General features: G+C 45.4%; 1 protein-coding gene across 2 annotated transcripts in view; it reads left to right on the forward strand.

Moving 5' to 3' along the window:
- The window catches only part of ACSS1 (acyl-CoA synthetase short chain family member 1), a 36,661-nt gene that overhangs the window by 5,352 nt on the left and 5,396 nt on the right, over positions 1-25,913 (forward strand). Inside the window, exons 1-11 of one of the 2 annotated variants that reach the window (XM_068675747.1) lie at positions 3,591-3,643; positions 10,156-10,355; positions 11,869-12,044; positions 15,527-15,679; positions 16,796-16,943; positions 17,242-17,379; positions 17,980-18,072; positions 22,150-22,262; positions 23,185-23,311; positions 24,611-24,738; positions 25,706-25,769. In XM_068675747.1, the coding sequence (XP_068531848.1) occupies positions 3,606-3,643; positions 10,156-10,355; positions 11,869-12,044; positions 15,527-15,679; positions 16,796-16,943; positions 17,242-17,379; positions 17,980-18,072; positions 22,150-22,262; positions 23,185-23,311; positions 24,611-24,738; positions 25,706-25,769 (1,378 nt within the window). In that variant the 5' untranslated portion in view covers positions 3,591-3,605. Of the gene's footprint in view, positions 1-3,590; positions 3,644-10,155; positions 10,356-11,868; positions 12,045-15,526; positions 15,680-16,795; positions 16,944-17,241; positions 17,380-17,979; positions 18,073-22,149; positions 22,263-23,184; positions 23,312-24,610; positions 24,739-25,705; positions 25,770-25,913 lie in introns of those variants that run through there. The other variant, XM_068675746.1, reaches the window with a different exon arrangement.

The following is a 25,913-nucleotide window of genomic DNA, read 5'->3' on the forward strand; positions in this document are numbered from 1 at the left end:
TCAAAAGTTTAGCCTTGAAATAACAGCCTTTTCTTTGAGCTGCATTTTCAAAGGCTTTATGTATGGCAGCAAGGTTTTTCAAGGCATGTTGGCATTGACGTCCCCTTGAGGCTATGTCTAGTTGAAATATTTTTGCAGTAACATCTTGGTTTAGGTAGAAGTTTCGTGAGGGAAAGTGAATCAGAAAAGGAGGTGGCACTGTGATGCCTAGTCGGTAATCCTCAGTGTGGCAGTTTGACCTCTGCATGTTGTCCTCAGCACAGGACAGGCCCAGCATGAGAAGATGAAAGGGATATTAGGCATCAGTACCTGAATGCTGGTACCTGTGGCAGAGAAATGCCTTTTTCTTAGGATTTGGAGGCACTGTTAATGGGATTGCATCCTTACAGTCCTGCACTAGGAACGTAAAGACTTTAATTTGGCCACTGCCTCATGGACGAGCTTTGGAGAAGGTCCTGGAATCTCAGCTGGGAGGTGCCCGGGGCTCAAGTGTTGAGAAGTACAAGGCTCTAGCTTGTTCCATTATTCACTTGGCAAAGCCTGCTGCCGTGAGCTTCTGCTCCTTAGAGATAAGCCTTGGGAGGCATGAGGGAAGATGTAGCTATTGGCATGGAAGCTCTCTCTTCTCTTCTGTGGAGCTGTCAGCGGCAAGGAAACAGCTGAGTGTTGGCCCTGCTCCCTTCACGGGCTGCAAAGGAAGGCAGCTGCTGTGCGAAAAAGGGGCCTGGAACAAGCTTCCTCCTCTTCAAGTAAGGGACAGGCCTCAATCAGCTGGGCCTCCTCCATGCATTGGTAAGAAATGCAGCTACATCACAAAGTGCTGTCCCAGCTGGCTCATCATAAGGGGAAGTAAAGAGCTGGTGGGGCTGTAGCATGAGCCCCAGCTATGTGTGCCTGCTTCTTGGCAAGGTAGGTTGTGTTTATTGAGCTGGGTTTAACGGCTTTTTGCTACAGTGGGAACTCAGACATGGCCTTATTGGCAAATTTTCACCCATAAAGCCTTGGGTGAAATGTTTTAGTTTTTGTTTGAATGGTGATTGCTGTTTTTACAAGCTCAGTTGCAATGAATCCATGTCTTCCAATAAAATCCTCTGCTATAAAACTGAGCTGCTCCGTCGGAGAGCCATCCTGACTCCTCCTTTGCCAGGGTAGCCCCTGAGGGCAGTGCTAACCTAATAGAGGGTGCCTGGCTCCCAGAGCAGCCTCAGCACCTGTCCTGCATCAGGGATGCTCAGTTAGCAGCTTTCAGCAGCTCCTGCCAGTGTTTGATGCATCCCAGATGCTGGAGATGTGATTAAGTGGCTCGAGAGCAGCAGGCTGCTTAGGTCACTGGCTCGCACCCTCATTGTAAATGATCTTTTCACTGGTGAGCTGGTGTCCTGTCTCTCCAGCTGATACATCTCAGCCGTTTTGGGAAGAAGTTCCCTTTTATCCTTTTTTTCTCTTCTCTAAATTTCGTTTTCTATCAAGCAGAAATCCATGGAAGTTTCAAGGACTGAATGAAAAGGCAGGAGACTTGTTTTATTAGTATTTTGTGGCAAAAGGGCATGCATCTCTCCTGAGATTGGGTGGCTGCAGTCAGCGAAGGGGGGACAAATCAGGCCATTTTTTATCGAGTAGCCTGGCTCTCTGGAGGCTAAATAACCATAAAATCATTGCTAGGACACCAGCGAAGTAGCAGTTTAGCCACAGGAGTGTGCTGCTGTGAGCAGACAGCCGAAACGATTGGCGAAGGGTTCAGCCTAGCTGGGAGTGTTTTGTGCTGCTCTGTGGATGTTGTCACGGCCCAGGAGATTTGAAACTTTGCAGAGGAGTTCCCCAAGGCACTGCTGAGCCTGGGTTTTGAAGCGTACTGTATTATCAAGCGAGTTACATAAGCAGGCACGGTTCATTGCTGGGTTACAGCCTCTATAAGCTCAACAATAGGGAATTTTAAAGACGGTAGCTAAAGCATTGCCAGGCCTCTCCCTCTCTGGGGTTATTTATTCCCTTTGATATTCCCTTGTTGACTGCAGTACGCATGATTTAGCCACCTGTGAGCAAACATTCCCCAGCACTGCAGTATCTAATGTTACAAGCCCGATAGAGAGAACTAATTAAGTAAATATCCTGCTAACTGGCTGATTCCCTCTGTCAACCAGTTCATAACGTTATCAGACTGTTCAAGACCAGGCAGTGCAATGAGTTACAGAGAAATCGAGCTACCTCGCAGGTATGCCTTTAACAAACACCACTGTGGTGGGTCCTCAGCTAGAGAAGAAATGGTTGAAATTGTGTTAGATGTTACAGCAGGGATGGAGGCTGGAACCCGTGTGCAGGCTGGGTGGTGTGGAAGGTGTTTCTCGTTGACACGGAACTGTTTCCCTTCTTTCTAGTACCATATTGGCTACCTAAATTGAACTTGCAAGTAAAATTTGTTCAGGCTTTTAAGTTTTCCCCATCCTAGGCAGCTGAGGGACTTCTCACCTTGTCACATGAAGGAAAAAAAAATCACAAGGGGTTTTTCTTGCCTTGGGATCAGGATGTTTGAAGGAAGGCTGGAGGATTGTGCTTGGATTAGCAATAGAACCTGTAGCCAAGAAGCCTTGCATGTTGAGCTCTGTGTTTTTTAAGTTATTCTCACTGAAGTGGAAGTATGATTTTTCCTTTTGGTGAAAAAAGAAATACTTTTTTTTTTTTTCTCTATTTAGCAAAAAGTGAGGGATACGGAGGGTTAAACTGAGGCACTGTTCACACAAGCTGAACTGAAGAGTGAGCAGATTTGTGCTTTATGCTTTTTGCCAGAACACTGAGCCAGGAAGAAGAGACAGGGTTTGCTTACAGGGGACTCAAAGCTACATCTCAAATGATAGCACCCTTGACGCTATCTATGATCATGAGATTCAGAGACAGGCTTTGAGTGTGACTGTTCCCCAGTAACTCACACAGAGCAACAAACAGGAGGTGAGATGGGCTGAAAGATGCCCGGATCTTTTTTTTTTTTTTAAACTACAAAACCAACCTATTTGGTGCATTTGACCTGAATTTTCAAATAGTTTCATCCTGATCCAAACTGTGGTTCCAGGAAACAAACTGGTGATTGCAAGAAATACTCAACCCAGCCTTCAGACTGAGACAGCAAAGAACTTGGTTTGTGCCAAATCTGTTAACTTCAACAGACACTACCAAAGCCCCTGTACAGCACTGGGTGTATTAGGAAAATAGAAAAGCTGCTTACTGAAGAAGGTCTTGATGCAGTTTTTTGGGGTGCAGAAAGAACTGGCTTGCTTTGTTTAGAAAGCTGCAGGCTGTCTTGCTGGATGTAGTGAAAGATAGGATCAGATTTCTTGGAAGAAGGTTCCCTAAAGAGAACTGCCAGAGAACTGTGTCAGGGAACTGCCAGCGAAGGGTTTTACAGGAGTTTTTGTTCGAGACATTGAGCAATGGGCTTTGGAAACACGAGCACTGGGGGAGGACATGGGAAAAATGCGGTCGGGTATTTTCTGAACAGAGAGGTCATAAAGATGGGGAGAGAAGGGCTGTGTCTGTCAGATTACACAGAACCACAGGAGAGGTCTGCTGGCTCTGCTGAAGGGCCGGTCTGGCAGACACGGTGCTGAGGAGTGATGCTGGGGTACCCGAGGAGATGCCTGTGCAAAATACGGTGAGTCTCTAGAAGAGAACAGTACTAATGCTCAAAATCTTGCTTATGCCTATAAAGAAGCATGCCATAACAGTCTAATTGATTATTCCAGATTTAATCATTCCAGAACGAGGAGGTTCTTTCTGTGTGTTACCTTGACGCTGCTTCTGTCCAGCTCCAGGTCTGCACTGCTGTTCCTGACCACGGCCAAGTCTTTTGCGTTGCAGGGTCTCCAGCGCCAGCCTGCACTCCCTCTTGCCATCCCATGCCTGCCGCATCCTGAGCGTTCACCTCTCAAGGCCTCGGTTATCGTGTTGGACCTGCGTTGCTCAGTGTGTTGCCTTAGTGTGTTAGGGTCATAAAACCACGGTGGCGCCATTAAAAGATAAAGAAAGATAAAACAAATTAGCCGTAGTTACCCAGTAAGTTAGAAGAGTTGCTGTGACAGCTAAACTACATGAACCGAGGCTGCAGATAAATTAAAAAGGATTCAGACAGAACGAGCCCCGAAAGCTTCATTCCTGAGGCCGTGCAAGCTCGTTACAAGACCCAGGGCCTTTTACTTTGAGGGGCAGCAGGGTATTAGAGCTACAGGGTAACAGCAGGAGCAGACTGCTCTATCAGTAAAAGAAGACTTTTTTTTCAGCAACTTGTAACATGAAACAGCTATGTGAGGGCTTGTTCCAAAGCTGGCGGAAATCAGCCAGTGTGGAGTGACTTGGGACAGATCCAGGAGAGCAGCTCCGCAGCAGGGTGGTCATTGCTAACGGGGATTTATGTCCAGTCCAGCCTCTCCCTGCTCACGTTTCTGGGAGCTGGCTCTACCCGCAGAGCTCTTGTGGGTGGTGGTTGAGGCTGTCAGCACATCGCCTACACCTTGAGCTGGGGTGTCACTGGGATAAGACCAGGTTTCCCTCTGATTTTGGAGGCGCTGAGCTGGAGTGGGTTAATTAGGTCCATCTCTGCAGAGGTGGGGTGAGACCGGAGCTGGCACGGATCTGTTTGACATCCTGCTGTTTTGCGGTTTGTTTTGTCTGCCTGTTTTTTGCCTGACTGCATTTATGTGAAATCCATATTCCGCAGCTGTTTCTCTCCACACCTGCAAAGCAATGAATGGCTTGGGTTTGTGTATGTTTTTAGTTGAAAGATGCTTTTTTCTTTTCCCCCAAAAGCAAGTCCAGAATGTCCTTTGCATGTCATAATTTTCACCTTCCCTGCTCATGTTCACTAATTCACCCACCATCTCCTGGCTTCTTGTCTGTGTCTTTTCTCAAACTCTCCCTTTCCTGGTATCCTGTTCTTTCTCCTGCCTCACCTTCTGGGTCCAACTGGTTGCTGATTCCCCATATCTCAGCTCTCCCTTGATACTTTATCTGCCAGGGTGGCTCTGTGTTGAGAGCCCTTGCAGCCCAGCCCTCGCTCCTTAAGCTCGGCTCTTGCAGAGGAGCTGCAGATGTTGTGCATTAGCTGGCTGCAGTTTCTCAGCTTTCTCTCTTCAGAGGGGCAGGGCATTTCCTTCTGTTGCAGCACACTTCCTTCTCCAGCAGTTTGCAGAGCTGAGATCCTCCTGTTTGCCTGTGTTTGTCCTCCCTGGGCCCCTCTGCATGCCCAGCGACCTCGTGGCTCCTGGCTGCCTCTGCAGAGCCCTGATCAGCACAGGCTGCTTGGGCGAGGGAATTGAAGTCCTTTGGGGAGCAGGCAGCGCTGCAAGCACTGCTCAGGATTTTGCCTTGCTCTCTTCCCTTGTGGTTGTGGTGTATGATTTTGGTAGATGGGAGGATTTGCTGGATTTGGATGGGAGGCAGGTCCTTTCTGCCCGTGTTGGGTGGCATTGCCCCCGCTGCTCTGCCTAGGGTGGGACAGTGCTGGGTGTCAGCCCCTTGGAATTGCTCTCTGCCTTTTAAACCTACATGCTGGAGCGATCACAATGCCGAGCTTGGCACCGGTAGCAGGTGAGGATAAAGGGCAAGGTTTCCTCCTGCTCAGTTCCCTTCTGTGGAATGGGATGGGTCTTTCTCGCCCAATTCTTCAAGGCCGTGTGCTCGTTCCACCCTGAGATGTGCCTCGGTTAAATGTTGGAAAAGTGTAACCTGCCAGCACCTACGAATTGCCTCCTTGTTGGAGATGAAAGTGCTTGAAGGAGTGAGGGATTCCAGGGTGGGATTCCTAACACAGTATTTCTGCTAACTCCCTTTTTCGAATTGGAGAGGAAGTTGCTGCTGTAGGAGCCAGAAGGCACAGCTAATATTCGGGGATTTGTGGAGGGAGGTTTTGGCTTCTCCTTCTCTTTTTTTCCTTTGTGTCCAATCCCTCGTGTGCTGCACTTCTAAGGGAGCAAGGCAGAGCGTGACCTTCCAGTATAGCCCTTCTAGAGCATAAAGGACAAGGCAAAACAAATAGATCTGAGGATAAAGACTCGGTCCTTATTTTCTATCGGTGTGTTCACGTGCTCTCATTAAGCAAATGTTGTTGTTGTTTTTTAATTATTAACCCCTATTTAACGAGGGTTTCTGCCATCGTGATGACTGAGTCCTGCATAAGCAAGTGAAGTGCTGAACTGTTCAGAAAGGACACCCTGGCTAGAGCTCTTTTGACGTTTCTGTTCAAGAGAAAGAGGTTGCAGCTCTAAAAGCACTTGTATGTGTTCCAGCACAGATAAGAGGTTTTTATTTCGCTTTCTCACAACTGCCCAACAGGGGCTTGTTTCACTTCCTCTTCTCTGCAGCTGAACAGCAGAGACACTCAGTTTTGTTTGGTCTCTTTAATATTTATTATTAATTTATTTTAATGTTTATGCATGTTGATATTTTACTCTAATGGAGAAGAGAATGTGACCTTTTAGGACAAGGCACAAAAATAAACGTTGGGTGGGAATTCATTATTGCATGGAGTTGATCAGTTCCTGAACTTAGGAAAAATAATCAAAATAAATACACAGTCTATCAGCTGTATTATGTAGTTATTAAGGCTGCGCATGCTCATGAAGCACTTGGAAATAGTTAATGAATATTGTGCTCATCTCTAGGTGTAAGAGCTGAAGCTGAAACTCAATCCAGGGTAAGGCAACTCCATAGCTGCTTGCTCTAGGGTTGCCATTTCTGTTGCCAGCTGCTGCCAGAGCCCAGGTACTGCACCCCAGTGAACCCCAGCGCTGAGCCTGTCTGCCACCTCCGTGAGTTACTGTGCTGCAGGAGTGATGTATTTATGTAACACTACAAGAACAGCCTTAAAATAAATAACACAAAGTGCTGTGGCTGGGCTTCAAGGCTCGTTTTTCTTATCATTTTCCTTATCTTCCAAAGGACAGCGGTGGGTGGTACCCCTCCAGCTATCGCTGGATCTCTCCTTATACTTTCCCTGTGGTTGTCACTTCTCTGCCCTCACAAGGCAGATGGAGTTTTTATCCTAAAGTTATTCTCAGCCCACGTTGTTTGTTTTTATTTTAATGTCATTTTATTTTTATTTTAATGTCATTTCCAAAGTGGAGCTCTTGGACTTTGCCTATTTTCAACATGCACTGATTTTATAAAAGAAGCAAAACAGTTTTTGACTGACCAGAGCATCATTTCATTTTATTTTCAGCTTAGCCACCACCTGAAAACTGTTTTTTTATCTGTTCATTTTTCACAGCTGTGGCCAGCTCTGGATGATAAGCATACTCTGGTAGATTCATGCTTTACAGCTGATTTTGGTATGCAGACCCCCTAATACATTTGTCTGATCACTGCTCTCCTGACCTCATAGATCAATGCCAAGGCTGAGTGCGAGCCCTCCAGTGTTGCTCTAATGAGAGCAAACCAGCTATGATCAGATTAACTTTGTTTGCACTGTGCTTATAGACAAACTACAAAAGCGAAACAGAGTTAAAGCGTGTAGGACAGTGACAATATGGCATAAATTAGAGAAATCAATAATGGAAATTACTGCTCGATAAACACATCAGTCCGGCCAAAGGCAAGGCATTTCAGAGAAATATGTTGGCTTTAAGTAAAGCTGCAGCTCTCTCCCCAGCTACTGTGTGAACTGTATGGTGAATTAGCAGCTCTGGGAACTGAAGTCCCTTTATGGGGAGAAAAATTGTCTTATTCCTGGGAGTGCTGAGCTTTTGGTAGGGGTAGGAGGGGAGCACCTCTGTGCTGGGACTGCGGGCAGCCAGAGATGGCTGTGGCTGTGCTGTTGGTGCTGCAAAGTGAGCGCATCCCTTCTACAAAGGGGCTAAGGGATATGACCTCCTCAGGTCGTACCCACACTGCTGTGTCGGTGTGATCCCATGCTGTACAGTCACATTTCAGGAACTGCTTTTGGAAGGTGTGCATTCTTTACAGCATCTCTTTAAAAGCATCAGCTGGTTGCAGGGACCGGTGGTGAGGTGATAATCCTTTGTTTCATTAAAGGATCAAGAAATCAATGGCCAGTGATTCTGGAGTCCGATGGTCTTCTTTCCAGGGTGGCATCTGCAGCTGCTAATTTGTTGTCATGTGCATCCTTATCTCAGGGGCTGCTCATTAAGTGAGACCCGTTATCATTACTGCTGATGGGCAGAAATGCTCGGGCTCCCTCTTATACCAAAAATGCGTGGGAGTGAATAGGATATGATAACTTTCAGGATCTCCTCTGACATAAGAACTGAGTGATCAAAACCAGCCGGGAACATGTAACAAGGACCTTGCATTCCTAGCCAAGGGAAATCAGTTATCTAGGGCATGGAATCGTCATGGTTCTCCCAAAGAAAAATACCATTTAGTTTAGTCATTCTGCAGCTAGTCTTAATTAATCATCCTGTGCCACGTTTCTGTTCACATCCCCAAGAATCAAACTAGACCAATATATGACAGCGTACGTCTGTTGGAACAAAGTACAAACCACATCTAGCAGCACTTTGGTTTACGACCGCTTTGATATAATGCAACTTTCACTCTGCATCCCCGTTTTGGCCACCTTCCACCTTGGAGGTCGGAGCATGCTGCCCAGGGAGGACCCTGGTGCAAACCAGCCCCAGCACGATTGCTTCTCTTTGCACAACCCAGAGAGGCAAACCAGGGCCATGGCTGCTCAGAGGGAATTTGGTGTTGGTTGTGCTGGGCACGGCCAGGCTGTGGTGCCTGGCATGTGGGGGCAGAGACACCACGCACGGGTGGATGGTGGTGATGCCACTGGGGAAGAAAAACAAATAACAGAGTCATTTCTATCTATCAGCAGTTTTCCTGGCCATGCAGAGAAGAGCAACGAAGCTGGTGAAGGGAGCAGAAAACGAGTATTATGAGGAGTGACTGAGAGTTTTCACAGTCCCTGGTGGTACAGTTTACAGACCCTGAGGCATCTGCAGGTGAAGGGTCAAAGATGAGTGTGCTAGGGCACATTTCTCTCCTCCGGGCTTCAATACTCAGCAAATTTCTGAACACGGAGGGCAATTTAATTCCTGGCAGGCTCTGGGAGTCATTATCTGAGCCTGGCAGCACTAAGAGGAAGGCTGTGCTGGCCTCCCTGAGGGTCAGCTCCTTCCTTGGCCTGAGACCGCTCCTCAGGCTGCGTCCTGCACTTACCTGTCTTCTTCTCCAGTCCTTCGCTGCAGACACCGAGCAGTTCAGTTCAGGACAGCATCTTGGTCTCAGATAAGCCTGCCGTTGTGTTATCCTCCGTGCAGACATCAGAAGAAATGCACATGCAAGTTCTTGTCCGCAAACTTAGGTTTTTGTTCTTCAGAGGAACATTTGTTTCGGTGCTTCTTCTGAGGACGCCAGCGTGCAGCAGTGGAAAACGCCGTGAATTGGGCCTTTGTTCCTGTTCCCAGCGTTCTGAGTTTGTTTATGTGAGAAGCGGCTATGGCTTTACTCTTGTGAGGGCAATATCTAAGCTCTGCTAGGCTGTTTGGCTTTGTGGCCTGGCAGGGTGAGCTGACAAACTGGAAGCCACAAATTGCTGCTGGCACAGCTTGGATGAGTCTGGTAAAATCTCACAGAAACATCTCAGGAATTAATTCCACTTTTCCTTTTCTTTCTTATGTGTGTAAATGCGTTGTTTACCCTTTTGATTTAAAAGCTCCTGGTGGTGAAGCAATTTGGGGGGTTTCTTGACATCAAGTAAACAGTGCTGGGAGTCTTTTGACAGCGGCTTCCATTTCATCCCGTGTTTATCCCACAAGTGTTCCCGGCAGCTTCTGACTGAGCCTCATAATCTTGTAGGTCAACAAGGCATGGAGGATGGCTGAAATGGATGCTGAGTTTTGGAGCCAGCAGGACAGTCGTTAGCTCTCTGGCTCCTCTCCCCGTACTCTAGCCCAGCAGTGAGAGCCGGGCAGGCTCCTTCCATGAGCAGTGGCTACAGAAAATGTGTCTCTCTGCCCCACTTTTCTTCTTTTCCCAATGGCAAGAGCAGTCTGGCTCTGATCAGACCCCAGGCTGCTCTTCTTTAAGATGTAGAAATTGGCGTGCCTTGTATTGCCAAGGTGATGAGGTCCAGAGGCAATCGTAATGCCTTGTTTGGTTCAAATTCATCCTTTCTTTGTTCTGACGACGTTGCTTCTGTGCCTGCAGGGAACTTCTGGAGCTGACTTGCCGTCTTGCCAACACCCTGAAGAAATATGGGATACGGAAAGGGGACAAGGTTGCCATCTATATGTCCGTGTCTCCCATGTCCGTGGCGGCCATGCTGGCGTGTGCCAGGATTGGGGCCGTGCACACCGTGGTCTTCGCTGGATTCAGCGCGGAGTCCTTAGCTGGGAGGATCCTGGACTGTAAGTAGATGCAGACCAGGGAACAAACCCATTTGGACAGTGCTTGGCACCCTCCAAGACATGCTGACGTCCAAATTCTGTGTTTTCTTGGCAGAAGAAGAAAAGGTTCATTCTCAGCTGGCTGGATAGTTCGCTTTCCTTTGCAAAGTACTTCCCTTTGCGAAGTGAAGAGCCTTTTCCTTAGTGGCAGATGAAGTGTCCTCTGGCCTTAAAATACTTCATAAATTGCTTAACATTCAGTCTGCTCTGGGTTACTGCCAACCAAAGTAAACCTGGAGGGAAAATCAGGGCTTAGGAATGCGGCCTGATTTGTTCTGATGCGGTGTAATTGCAGTGTTTCTTTCGTACTTGTGCACGGTGCTAATTCTGCAGTCTAAATTGTGATACTGTGATTTATGTATAGCAGTGAGGCGTTGGCAGTCTTCCCCCGCTGTGTTAGCCATTGTACCAACATACAGAGCAGTTCTTAACCCAAAGCAGTTGTAGTGTGATTAGATAAAAAAGTAACGCTAAAAATACAGCAGAAGTACAAAATAGCAAGTATATTCTATCTAACAGTTGCATCAGCTTCTTTATGGCTGATGTGAAGAAATAAATCTTACAGCAGTTTTCATGCTTTTTTTAAAGTAAATCTATAGAGAGCAAGTATGTGTTTTGATTATCCCTCACTTTTGGCCACTAAGTGGAGGCTAAAGAATCATTTTTCTGCATCTTTCTATGGAGCTCTGTAATTAATTCAGTGAGATACAGTTTGAAGTGGTCCGTCAGAGTGCTGATACGTGCTGTGGCTTCCAGGAAGTTTCCCCTCTGAGTACTGAGTGAGTTTCAGAAGGCTGCAGGTATCTCAGAGCAGGACAATGCCTCTGAGAGGGTGCTGAATTTAGTGCTGCACAATTTGGAGTGGGTGTTGTGTGCAGCTTCAAAGAGGGGATGAGAAAGGGGTAAAGGAGATGCTCGTTCACTGAGGCCTGCTGAAATTGTTGGAGGTTTTACACTGGTTTTAGTGCATGAGGTGTTAGCCTAGAGAACCAGCATGCACTCTGAGGTATGTAACTGGGAAGAAATCGTTCTGTGCGTTGACTTTGACAGGTAGGAATTTGTACGTTTAAATTAGAGTGAGTGATACTTTGGCTAGACGATGGGAAAGACTTTCTCATGTTCATAACAGAAATGGGAGTGAGCTGGTAGAGAAGGAATAAATACTTAACATTGGAGTGGCTTGGGAAGGTTGGACTGACAAGTGCCAGCAGTGGCTTAGCTGGAGCTGACCCTTTAGGGCGTTTAGGGTGGAGGGGATGGTCTAGGTAAGCTCTGAAGGTTCCTGCTATCCCTAGTCTGTGTGAGAGCCAGGTTTTAAAGAGGTTTTGTCAGTGGCACTGACTGATTTTCAGTGAGAGAAATTTTGAATATTTATCATACACGTTGTACTATACCTCATTCCCAAAAGTAATGCAAGCAGCGTGCACATATTGGAAAACAGGCTGGTGTGTCTGCTAATTCTCTCTCTTTTTAGCTGGATGCAAAGCAGTTATCACCTACAACCAGGGAGTCCGGGGAGGCCGAATCATAGAGCTGAAGACGACGGTGGATGAAGCTGTAAAGAACTGTCCAAGCGTCAAACATGTATTTGTAGCTCAGAGGACAGATAACAAAGTCCAGATGGGTGACCGTGATGTGCCCCTTGAAGAAGTATGTTGATGCTGGTAAACCTCGCCTATTTTCCCTGCTGTTTGTCCGTGTGATGTTTACTGTGTTGGGGGAGAGGGATATGTTCTACTGACAAGCACAGGAACCAGTTAACACAGAAATCTCTGAGAGAACCACTGCAGGGCTGTTCAGAACACAAGCATGAGAGTCTTGCTGAATGTATAGATTATGCACACGCTGGTGGCTTTGGTCTTTTGCCTGCTGTGGGCTGCATGATTAGAATCTGCAGCCAAGAAATATCAGACAGTCTCCTGATATTTCTTTCTTTTCATATGTGTGCTGAGTTAAAACCTATGAATTTTGGCACTGCAAACCTGGCACTCTAGTGTAGCTACACCAAACCTACCAGGGACGGCTGGCATTTATGCTGCTTCTGGAGCAGGTTTGCAACGTGTGCTGCTCTTTCTATACTGCTGCAGTACCCCAGTGGGCTAATGGACACAACTATATTACAGTGACAGCATCTATATATCACTGCAGTCACTTAGCTCTGCAGATGCCCCCTGGCAGTCTGGTTAGCTCCATTTAGGTCTGGGTGTTGGCTACATCATCTTTCTCTCCACTTGTGCCTTTTGCTCCTGAGTTCTGCAGATGAAAAGGAGATGCACCTTACAGCATCTGCATTTTCATCCTGAAATAGGATGAAAATAATTCATCCCTAAGTTATGGTTTGCTATGACTGTGAGTTGAAGCAGCTCAATCTGTGTCTGATTTATCCCAGTATAAATCCCAGGGATATGTTGCTCCATTTCAGCAGTCTTGAAAACCATGCTACAGTTTTAGGAATGAGTGTTTCTTGAGACCCAGAGTGATACCGTTGCTGTTACTGTTGTACTGTGTGCAGACACACCGTTTTGATTTGTGAGCTCTCATACGTATTCTCAGACTGGGCACTGCTGAAAGGCAGCGCAGAAATAATCAGGTTCCTGAGAACTCTTAAAATAGTCAATAAACAGTGTCATAGCTACCCCATGATGGGAGGGTAGTATTTATAACCTGTGCTCTAAAGAAAGAAAGGAGAAAACAGTGGTGATTTTCAGTTTTTAGCTGGCACACACGGGACTCTGCAACCTAATGTAGAAGTAGTTTTATCAGTTTGCAAGCAGTGGTAAACAGAATATACTCATCACAATAATACCTGGAAATCACCCCTCTGCAGCCAAGATAATTACTCAGGAGACACTGTGCTGGTCACAAGAGATAAGGAGCAACTACTCGGGTAAGTTAAACAGAGAAGGCAGGTTTTATTCAGAAATTGTCTTACTCCTTCAACAAAGTACATTGAAACATTTTTCCTTATTGTACAAACAGCCCGAGGTGCTCTGGAGATCTAAGAACTGAGCTCAGCTCATTGTCAAGTGTAGGATTAACTCTGAAACATAATGAGAATTCAACTGCTAATGCTTTTAACTGTCATCACTGATCTTCACAGCAGTTGTACTTACCAGCCACTGTGCTTATCTTCCCACATCGTAGATACTTTCTCTTCAGTCCTGTCTCACATCTGTTCACTTCTCTGCTCACCAGTGGAACCCCATTCGCGCCTCTGTAGTGCAATTTTGTGTCCTTCATACAAGCAAGCCTCTGAGAAGCAGTGAGTCTGGGAGGGTAATGTGGGAAATAACTGAGATGCCACATGAACTGGCTGACTCTTTGTGATTTAATTGGCTCACATTATCCTCTGTCTTAACTGAACTCCTACAATAGCTTACTGTAAAATCTAAGCTCATGTTTTAATGGAGCATATGTAAACTTCATTTTAGTATCCAAAACTGGTAAATCAGCCTATGCTGGTAGTGCTGAAAGGTCACTGTAAATACCTACGAAGTCAGCCGGTAAGAATTATGTCTGACTGTATCAGCTCTTCTTATTTTATCAAGCTTTGTTTGTCAGACACTTGTAAATGTTTGGACCTGGATTTGTAGTGTTTGCTTGTAAGAAGAGTGTGTTTACGATATATACTTGTAAAAAAGCAGTACCTAGAAATTCCCTCAAAGAGCAACCCTTGCAGGAATCATTATTCTCCCAGGACCATACAGAGCCTGAGAAAAACAAGCCAGCTGTGCCTTTTTACAGCCGTATGTCGAGCATCTGGAACACACGGTCATTACTGCAAGTTTGTACACAGCAAGAAAAATGTTCAGCCTCTTCATGAAAAATTTACAGTTTGAGCAGACAAGCAAGACAAATGATGCTCTTCCAGAGTGCCTTTGTGTTGTTCACCCTGCTCTGGAAGAAGGTTTTTTTTGTTTTTTTGTTTTTTTTTTAGGTGTGTTTTATACATGAAAGCTTTCTAGTGATGGAATAATACCTTCAATTCACAGCCCATCTTGATTCTAGCACTTTGCATCATTGATGGAAAGCATAGTTTAGCACCCTTAGTCTTTTCAGATGGGGAGTGTAAGTAGAAAGCTCAGAAGCAGCACTGACCAAGCATACAGTAGGCATTCAGTTTCAAGTCTAAAGCTTCACCACCTGTTTTGGTCTGAAGATGTCTCTCAGAGTCCCTAGTTTTGTTGTTTCTCACAGTACAACTCTGTGCCAGACCTTAGCTGCAACTTATGTTCTGTCTGGATCAAGCACGTGAGTCAGGACTGGGAGCTGGTCCGGATGCACTTTTGTGCAGGATCTAAATGCTGATGAGAAGCAACATCCTGTGTAAGTTCTTTGTCTGGGACTTGAGCACTACGTGTACTTGCTGCTGTGCTGTGTTTTGGATGTTGGCCTTCTGCAAGCAGTGCTGCTACAGGCACATTATTTCTCCTTCCTCTGATGGACTGAACATGCAAGCGTGGCCAAACATTTGCTCTGGACTAGTAGGACGTTGCATCCTTCTGTCCAGTGGTTCTGACACTACAGGTGAAGAGAGGATCTAGGTTCTCACCCACCTGGCCAAATGATGGTGTATTAGAACAACAGAGGCAGGAGGGTAAAGCACTGGGCAGAAGTAATGAGAATTTCAGGATCGAATGGACAGGACAGCCAGGCTCTGCTGGGGCCAGAGAAAAGAGATGAACACACAGTTTAACTATAACGTTACAGTCTTAAAAGGAAAAGATCCCCAACAGTATTGAGCCTTGCTGCTGCTGCTAAGTGTGGTTCATGTTTACAGTCAATCTTTGGTTTTCTTCCAGCAGTTTGCAAAGGCTTGAGAAGCAAGCTATTGCCTTTTTTTTTTTTTTTTTTTTTCTTTTTTTTCCCTGTGATGTTATTTTATCTGGCCAATTCCCTTTGGCTTCTGGCAGAGCTGTTGGGTGAGAGGCTAGGTGCTTTGTGTCCCCAGGAACCTTTTCACAAGGTGAGCAAGTGTAACCTACGATACATCCGTGCACGTTTGTGAGGGGTACAAGCAATGATGGTGCTTGTCTCTTGGCCCTGCTGACATGTTTACAGATGGAGTATATGCAGTATTGATTGGCTCCATATAACCAAAATCTGTCATCATTACCCATTTCTTTTCTTAGGAGATAGCCAAGGCAGCTTCTGAATGCACTCCAGAGAGCATGGACAGTGAAGACATGCTTTTCATGCTGTATACCTCAGGCAGCACAGGAAAACCCAAAGGAATTGTTCACACCCAGGCTGGATATCTGCTGTATTCTGCTCTCACGCACAAGGTAACTCAGACATATCACCTGGAAGAGGTTCATTGACCTTCTGACAGTATTAATGATAGGCACTTTGACTGGTGGAGGTTATTGTGTTCTGTGTTTGCTGCCTCGGTGGTTTATTGGGCATAACCAAATTGAAAAATTCTGAGAACATGTAAGTAATCTTCAGAATTTATTACTGGGGAATGTAATGCTGTGAGAACCAGAGCCTAGAGCTGTGAAAGAACACAAACTCTGTTGTACTTCTACTCTTGCATTTAAACTATTGGTGTTTTAGGCCCAAATTTGCAGACATTAAAATCTGCATCTTTGAAGTCAGGTATTAAAGATGCAGCTGAGGAGAGAGTGGTAGGTACCTCACTGGCATTGGCAAGGTGTGTATTACTCCATTATTTTGCAGAAGGGTACTCACCTTTTTTCTTTTACTGCCAAGAGGATCTGCCAATCTATAATTGCCAAAGCATCTATTTCTTTCCTAGTCCAGATGGTAGATCCCGCACACTGGTGCAGGGAGACATTGTATGCAGCTGCAGTCCCTTTAGAGGTACTTTAGAGCCTGACAGGGAAAGGTTCTGACACAGATAAGGTGAGAATTAGCTCTCCTAGACTGAGGGATCAGATGACCTGTGTGGCCTCTGTGATCTTTGCACACTCACGTGTGACATTCTTGTCACACATTCATGCGTTTGTTGCTGTGGTGTCTTTTTTTTTTTTAATCCACTTTCTTTGATTTAAAAATAAAACTGACTCTTCCTTATGAGTCAGGACCTCTTCACCCTGTGGTGGAGGAATTAGATTTACAGAGGGAAGCATTTTCCAAAAGCGAGATGAGATAATGAGTTCTCCAAGATTTTTATTTGGTTGTAGCCTCCTGATACAGCCACGTGCCTCGATCCCTGTATGTTTGCAGAAGGAGTTAGGAAACTGGAAGGCTTGATTGCTCTGATTTGCTTCCTCACCTTGGGCTACCCTTTGTTTTGCTGTGTCCCGTGTGACTGGCTCTACTCACCTTGTGAGATCTCTTGCTCCCACTTGGATTCATCCCATCCAACACCTTACCCATAAGCTTTTTGCACCTACTGACAAGAAGCCAGCTGGCCTTACATTTGTTTATCTTTGCAGTATGTATTTGACTACCAAGAAGGCGATGTCTTTGGCTGCGTGGCTGACATTGGCTGGATCACAGGACATAGCTATGTTGTCTATGGACCACTCTGCAACGGAGGCACCACTGTGCTGTTTGAAAGCACTCCAGTGTACCCTGACCCAGGTGAGGCAGTGGTGGGTAAAGGTTTGGCTAGACCTGCAGTTTGACAAGGCAAAAGGAGGTTATGCACCTATCCAGTGTGACCTGCCTGCTCAGGAAAGGCAAGCTCCATTTCTTTGGAATGTATTTCTGTAATGTTCAGGAACGTCTATGCATCCAGGGTGGAAAAAATAAAAATAAAACATGTTGCCATTGGTTTTGCTCTGCGCTCACAGTAACTGCGGCTTTAGCTTTGACTATTAACCTTCAAGCTGAACTTTTGTGGTGGAATGTCAGTGGCAGTGTGTTTATGACCTTGCAGGTCGTTACTGGGAAGTGGTACAAAGGTTGAAAATTAATCAGTTTTATGGAGCACCTACAGCTATACGCTTGCTGCTGAATTATGGAGACAAGTGGGTGAAGAAATACGACAGATCATCCCTGAAGACCCTGGGATCAGGTAGGGGGCATAAAATCTTCCTCTGAAAAAGATATGGGATTCTAGCTGATGAGGATGAAAATATCAGAGGGGCTTCACTAACCAGATGGGATGTGGTAAAAATAGTTGATAAAGCAGGCTCCCCATCTGGCTTTTCAGATATTGTCTTAGAAGAAGGAGAAACAAACTGAAACTGGGCACGTTGAACCTTAATGTAGTTGCCCATTTCCCAGCTCATTTTGCAGGATTGTATTCCTTCCTGAAAAGGTTTGTTCAATGGTAAATTAACTTTACTGGCTTAGGTGGCCCAAGCAGCATTTCACTGCATTATTTAGAATTCTAGAGGTTCTTATACATGACCTGAATCGATTAATTACTTCCTGTGATATTTATTGCTTGCCTTTTGGTGTTTCTGAAAAAAGTAAGTCTTCAGTTGCCTAAATGCATTGTAGTCCTTCGCACATCTCAGCAAAAAAGCTGTAAGCATTCTGCTTACTCATGCAATCACCATGTTTTGCACCAAAAGGGAGAACAAACTGCCTGCAACCCCTTGAGTCTCAGGCTACGTCTTTCCTTTATTTATTTATCCATCTATTTATTTATTTATTATTTTGGATCTAGTGGGAGAGCCCATCAACAACGAAGCGTGGCAGTGGTTCTACCATGTGGTGGGAGAAGGGCGCTGCACCCTCGTGGACACATGGTGGCAGACAGGTAAAAGGCATCCTCGGGGAGCGTGCAGGGCCGTGATGGATGATAGGGAAGCGGAGGTGGATAGAGAAGAATTTGTACGTTTAGATTCAACCCAATGAATCTGTCAAAAAAAAAAAAAAAAAAAAAAAATCTAAATCTGGCATTTTTTTCAGATCTGGAAAGTCACTGGGGAGTTTCTGCACATAATAACAGTATAACAGCATCTAAAAGTAATAGCAATGTTTTTTTGTGTTGTTTTATTATTATTTTTTATGTCCTTTCCCTCTCTAAATGTTCTTTGATATTTTGAAAGCTGGGAAATCTCAATTGGTTCTCGAAACAGAAGGCAGAGATTGAATTTTTAGGCAAAGCATGGAGTAGGCAGCTTGAATTAGAAATCTGATTTCCAGTTATTTATTGAACCGTAGTGAGCTTGATGTGGGCTTATCACGAAAAGACATTTATAGTACTATATAGCCACAGACCGCACTTAGGTGTGTTTTGTTTCCGTGCCTGGAAAAGGTTAGAGGAGGATGGAAAGCTAAACCATGTAATCAAAGGCATCTACTGCAGCTACTCTGGCTGATTGTGAAGGAATCAGCTGGGGCTTGCTGGCTGTGCATGGACACTGGCAGCAGCCCCTCCCAGGACTGCAGGCGTATGCTTTATTTGCTTTGGCTGAGGTTCTGCTGCCTGGTGGGACCTGCATTTGAAGGAGTCCTGCAGCTCCTCCTTCCCAGCCCCAGCAGCAGCCAGTCCTCTCTTCTGCATGCCAATGTTCAAGAGCTGTAAAAGGTGTCTTGAATGCTCCATCTAAATCTTGATGGAAATAAAGCCTTCTCAAGCTGTGAGCCACACAGTTCACCATAAAAGACAGCACGGCTGCTGGCTTTCTGCCTCTGTTGAAAAAAGCCATCCTTACTCTTGAATTTCTAGCTGCTCTTGAGCAGAATATTCATTCCCTTTCTAGTCGAACTGCTCAAACCTTTCTTCCTGCTACCAGACTCCCTATTCAGGATCCCTGTGGCCAGTCTCAATGTGATGGGTTAGCTTCTGGCACCTAACCAAGTTCCATTTAATCCAGGTCGGACTTGCAGACTCTTTATTTTCAGATTTGAAATAAAACAGAGCAGCAATGTTATCTGCTCAGTACTTCAGTTACTAGTACCTTAATCCATCTGGGTTCTCACATGCTGAACAGAAGAAAACGTGGCTGCCTAGGTGCTACATGCTGCCTTACTACTTTGAAATGAAACACCATGGAGAAGTAGTTGGTTACTGTACAGTGATGGAGATGAGAAGAATCTTTTTTGCCCCAACGTTTTTGGTTTTAGCTTGTCTTCAGTCACTTATGCATGTAGTGTGGTAGGTTTCCTATGTTCCTTAAATACAGGATTAGATCTTAAACGAAGCTGAATTTCTCCTGGGTTTTTGAAGCAACAGCTGTCAGGTGGGAGGTCAAAGAACATTTGCTGGACAGTCTGTAAAAGCAGAGTGCTAGATTCGTACCTTGAATGAAGCATAGTTTTGCCTGCAAACAGTTACCAGCTCTTGGAAGCATAATATAATGATAAATATTCATGAAATTGATTCTACTTTCTAACAAAATCCGTCTTTCTGCACATGAGATTGATGCTTCCAATAAAGAGGAAGCCAAATTAATCATGGGAACACTACATACACTATACAAATGTAAAGGGAGTGTGGAAAGAGATCACAGAAACAGTTTGATGGATGCTGGTTGTGATCCTGCAGTGTCACTTCTCCCAGACAAATTTCAGTGTAGCTTGTTAATTATACTGCTGTATGCAGTGTCCTCTACGGTACATTGCTCTCCAAAGCAGTGGCATGTTGCCAGCTAATAAAGCCTGGTAGGCATAAAGATGAACAAATGGTGATTTAAGGATCCACTTGAATGTCTTTGGATGAGCAAATGAGTGAGATAGCCATTGTGAGAGGCAATTTAAGGAGCGTCGTATGTGCAGATGGGAGAGACAGAAAATTTCTATGGCTCTTGGTGTTAAAATATTAGGAAGGGCTGTGATTGACAGTAACAGAGTCAAACAATAAATGATAGATTTTCAGGTGTAGTTATTCACAGTGACATCAGGTATTTTTATTTTTGTTGCTGTTATATATATACATATATACACACATGAAGTACAGCTGTTGTATGCAGCTGTGAACAAAATCTGTTTTTGAGAGGCATCTCTGGGTAGCTCCTGGAAGCTTCTGTTGTTGGATTCTTACATTGGCATCGTGTTGCAATGGTTTAGACTGGGTTGGTGTTTCAGAGCTGGGTTCCTCCCTGCAGCAGTCAGGCAGTTGGTCCAGTTTGTCACAAAGAAAAAGGGAACGGGCAGCACGTGCTGCACCGGGCTGCTGGAGGTGATTTACCCGCAGAAGGGAGCCTGTTCCAGTGCATCGCCTGCCCTGCTCAGACTCTGCTGGCCTTTTTTAAGGTCTGGGTGGCTTTGCACTGTGACAGCATAGGAACAGGTAGCATGGAAGCACAGCTTTTAACTTCTGCCAGCTCTGCCTCTGAGAAGACAGAGTCCAGAAAGTCAGGCTAGAGCCTAGAAGCCTTGCTAGCTGCCATCCGTCAGTTGCTAAAATCTGTACTTTTTAACCAGTTTAAGACAGGTCTTGGCCATGCAAATAATTTTTAAAGCACCCCTATCACCACGCAGCTGCCTCTGGTGTGTGTCTTCACTGCTTCATGTGTTAGCTGGTTTCGGGTTGTATAGGGTGTGGCAAAACACATGTTGAAACATATTTCGCAGTGCTGTATTCGGAATGAATACTGGCTTAGGAAAATCAACCGTCATTGCAATCTGGTTCCCTCCTCTGACACAGATTTTTGTCTGTGCAAATACAGAGCAGCCTATGTCTGGGGTTCTTTTTTCTTTACCCAAATTTGAAAAAAAATCAAGATGACACTTTCACAAGATGACACTTTCACAATGAACAGAAGCATGTGACGTAGATGCACGTCCATCAATGAAATCTGAAATAATTTTACACGTAAGCCGCATCTGAAACTACTTTCTGCAGGTCTGAAGCATGGGGTTCCCTCAAAGAGACCCTTCCTCATAGCCACGTCAAGGTAACTGGATACAAATTCAGGGTCACATTGAGCCTTTCCAAACCCTGGTTTCAGTTTCCACAACCTCAGCAAAGCTGGTGGACCACAGCACTCTCAGAGTGGCAGAACATATCTTTATTTCTAGAGCTATATTTTTTGAAGCCTAATGTTCCTGTGTTTTTGTTTCTCTCTTGCGGTTTTTGAATTACTTTTAGAATAGATCTTATTAAGGTTGGAATCTGATTTAATGCTCATCCCAGCAGGAATGAAAAAGGATGATTAAAAGGTTCAATTTTGAATAGAAGATAATCTCAACCTGCCTGTGAGGGATGGGTTATTCTCATACCCTGTAATAACAGTAATTCAGACTCCTGAAATGCTTTTTATACTAACCTTAGACAGCTGTAAAAAAGCATGGGGAAATAAATCCCCTGCCACGCATAGACTTTCTCTGTAAAATCACTACTGGGCTAGGAAATGGGGCTGATGAGTACTGCCCCTGCTGCCAAGCAGCCCTGTTAATGTGAGGAAAAACCTGCATGGGTGGATGTAAGCATTCGAGCTGTATTCCTTGCTGGTTGGTAGCTGGAGGAATGGCTTTATACGTGAGCTGACTTAGGGCCAGCTTCTGGGAGGAGAGCACATGGGCTGAATCAATGGGCGCTGCATCGTGCCTGGTGGATTTGCCACGGATGGGACCATGGGAGGGGTGTTGGACACACACATTGTGTCTGCCACTGCAGGGTCTGCAGGCATGGTGCAAAGGCAGCGCTGTAGCCCTTGCAGTGCTCTGCCCTGAGCCTGGGGAGAGCTGAGCTGGACGTCAGTGGTCTTGATGCTTGGTGGTGTGGGGAGCCAACGCTCTGCCCCTGAGGCTGCTTGGCCACGCTCTGGTTTGTCACCAGCATACACAGAGGTGACTTCTGTATTCTCTTTAACAAAGAAAAGCTGGTGTTTGCTTTCATCCAGCATTGGATGGATCCCAAATATTTTATTTTCCATTATTCCTTCAGAAACCGGTGGCATCTGCATTGCCCCACGGCCTTCAGAAGAGAAAGCTGAGATCGTTCCAGCTATGGCCATGAGACCCTTCTTTGGGATTTTCCCCGTGCTGATGGATGAGAAAGTGAGTAGAGGCTGTGCCGGGTGCCCAAAGACGAAGCAGCTGCTTGTTTCTGCCTTAATCACCTTTCTGATGGGAGAAGAACAGGATCTGGGAGGATGTTTGTTCCTCCATTAAAATAGAATAGAAGAGCAATTTATATATTGGAGTACACCTCGAATGTCCATACAGATTTCCAACTGGACATTCCAAGCTGTCTGCAGATTTGGGGTGTCTGCATTTTCAGCTCCACTTCCATGGTCTTACAGTGTTTCTGATTAAGATCTGCTGCCTCGATTTATGAGAGCAGTCAGAATTTACGCAGCTGCTGGAAACCAGGGAGCTGAATGGTTGGAACAGCATGTGCAACATCTAGTGATGTAGCAAGACTGGAGCAGCCAGTGGGACTGACATTTTTTCCAAGGAAAACGCAAGGCATGAGGCCCTGCAGCTGCGCCTGTCTGTGAGAGAAATGCTGGGCTGTGAAGCTGTGCTGAGCAATCCCCATCTGCTCTCCAGTGCTCAGTAAAGGATGTAATCTCCTTCATACACAGCTTAGTAGGGGAATGTGGCAGTTAATAAAAATGAAAGTGGAAGGCAGGAGTCCAGGCATTTCCCTGCTAGCCCCGTCCACACTTCCTTTGGCTGCCTGGCACATCTTTGCTGTTATCTTTTCCAGCCTTGCCGTCTGGAGAATCACAGGCCTCACTTTTCTTTTAGACTTACAATTGTATTTTCTGCAGTGCTGCTGGCTTCGAGGGGTGAGGAAGGCATGACAGAGATTGTGTGCAGTAGTTCTGTTAGTGGATTCATTTTCTCCCTGTTTGACCTTCCGTTGGCAGTCTGTACTGAACAACAGAGTGATTCATGACAGATCAATGACTCAAAGGCACTTATTATTCCTGTTTTGCTCTCCTGATCATCCTTCCTTTGCTTGAATCTGCAGGGAAAGGTTGTAAAAGGCAATGATGTGTCTGGTGCGCTCTGCATCGCCCAGCCATGGCCTGGCATGGCAAGAACGATCTACGGAGATCACCAGCGATTTGTTGATACCTATTTCAAAGCATATCCAGGTAAGGAGAGTGCCAAGGGAATGCAGTTTGCACTATAGTATAAGCATGCTGAATATTTTCAGCAGCATTTTGTAGTATTTCTCTACCGGCTAGATCTTGGGGGTGGCTGGAATTTGGTGTGTTACATGTTACAAGCATGCAGCTTCTAAGTTCTAGATGGTGTTGACCTTTTTAAGCATCAAAAAGGAATGTAGAAGAAGTTAGTGCCTAGATTAAAAATCCAGCATTCCCTTTCCATTTCTGTCTCATTTGGAAATAAACATGTAGGATGGGAATGTACCTCCTGCATCACTCAATCTCACCCTGGCTGACACAGGCTGTGTTACCTTTGTCCTTTTTTAAACATGGTCAAGTTGTATCTGGCGAGTAACTAGAAGCGGCAGGGAAAACACTTTGTAGGGGATTGGAGAAGACCAATCTTTAATAAGGGGAACAACTGAAACAAGGCAGAGAAGAATCAGGGGTTGTGCAAAATGGGGTGGAAAAGAAGAATGGGAAATAGATGGAGGAAATTGAATGAGCTCATATTCTCTTATTACTCACTGCATGTCTGCATCTGAAATCCTCGTCATTCTTCACATAGGTTGATAGCTCCTATCAATAGATAATTGATTTGGAAAGGCAGGAAGCATGACTGAAAGTCCATGAACTGGACGATAATGGGTCCCGGCAAAAGCTAACTTCAAAGATGACAGCACTAGCTGCTTGCTGCTGTGCAGAAGCACCACAGGACATTCAGTTGTGGCCATGGCTTTGGTGAAGAGCCAATACAACCTTTGTAACTAGTTGTGTCTTCAGTGACACTGCAGTTCCTTGGAACCACTAGGTCTTTTTCATTCTCCACCGTAAATTTTAGGCTCTCCAAACTCTATGCCTATCTTGTTTTTTATTTTATGCTTAGTTGCTGTGCATCTGTAGGCATGTAACGCCGAGGGGGAGCTGAGAACCCACCTTTGGTTTTGTAAATCCAGCAGAGCATCACTATGCTGTGTTTCTGTGCTCAGTTTTACTTCAGGGACATGAGTCACTGCTTGCTGCTGATTGACTACAATGATTCTGCCTATCCTGGCAGAGATCTGAGCTCTGTTGTCTTGGTGCTGTCCAGGTGCTTTCTAGGAGCCAGCAGAGCCCAGAGAGAGCAGCCAAAGGTTGGGGAATGGCAGAGGGAACAGGGAAATTACATGTGGCTGGTCACTCAGCTATAAGCTTAGGAATCCCTGCAAACTGCCTGATCCATCAGAGCCCAAAACAACAGGCTGTCACGCTTCTTGCTGCTAATTACCCTTGTCTTTCTGGTAGGTTACTATTTCACTGGGGATGGTGCTTACAGGACCAAGGAAGGCTATTACCAGATAACAGGGCGCATGGATGATGTCATTAACATCAGTGGACACAGGCTCGGGACGGCAGAGATAGAAGATGCAATGGTAAGCTCCAGCCAGGTAGAGGTCCCATAACAACACGTATCTGTGGGGCTGGGTAGCCCTTGAAAGATGCTGTAAGAATTCAAGCAAATGCAGGGTCTGGTTGTGTGAGGTGGCAGTATTGCCTTTGGACCTCTGACCCTGCTTATATACAGCCTGATGCATAATGAATAGCAAATGTGAAAGAGGAATCACTGCCTGTTTGTGGTCTCCTTAATAAGAGGAAGTGAGAGAGGAGGCACAGCATGAGTAGTCCTTGCAACTTAATTGTCAGAGCTGTTTCTTCTCAGTGACGTTGTTCTGTTGCAGATGTAGTTTTGGATGCTGATGGTGTCTCCCTAAGGGATTGGCTCTCCTGTTCACTCCTTCCCTTCTGCTAACACCTAGCCTTTCCTTCCCAAATCTGTGGTTCATGCACATCTGAACTAGCTGTGTATGGCTGAGAATTCATCAGTGTTGAAGCAATCTTGATTCATGTCAGCTGTGAAGATAGCATATCATTTTGAGAGAAAGTAGTATTAGCTCAGGGAATTGAAAACAAAAAGTACTCAAAGCATTTATCTTCCAAGCTTGACCTGGATATTTATTTCTGTATTATGTTCCTTGCCTGCAGACAGCACTTAAAAAATAACACTGGATAAACCTGACATGGCACATAGGATTCTATTTTTCTCTGTGAGAAAATTTTTTGTCTGTGTGGATTTCTGATCATGGAAATAGGATCTAGTTCCTCTCCCAGTTTGTGTGTGTGTGTGTATGCAAATGCATGCCTGTGGCCGCCAGCCAGCTATGCAGTGGGAAGGTGGAATCCACCTTTCCTATTGTGCATACAACAGAATCTGCCAAGGGAGAGTGAGAAATAGCTCAGAGAGATGACAAGATACTGCAGATATGCAAGAACAGCTGGCACAAATGCTGCAGGGCTGGAAGCAGTTATTCTCTGAGTATTTTTGTTTTGCTTTTTGTGAAGGCTGATCATCCTGAGGTGCCTGAGACAGCTGTGATTGGGTATCCACATGAAATCAAAGGAGAAGGTATGTGAAAAGCAGCAGCATCCTGACATGATACGTTTATACACTACTTAATTTCTAACCTCAACTCTGTTCTAAGTGGTGTCTGGGGAACATGAGCCAGTTGCCCTTAGGCTGACTGGCAGTACAGACCTAAGAGGCAGTGGC

The sequence above is a fragment of the Anas acuta genome, chromosome 3 (assembly GCF_963932015.1).
Source record: "Anas acuta chromosome 3, bAnaAcu1.1, whole genome shotgun sequence".
Taxonomy (NCBI): Eukaryota; Metazoa; Chordata; class Aves; order Anseriformes; family Anatidae; genus Anas; species Anas acuta.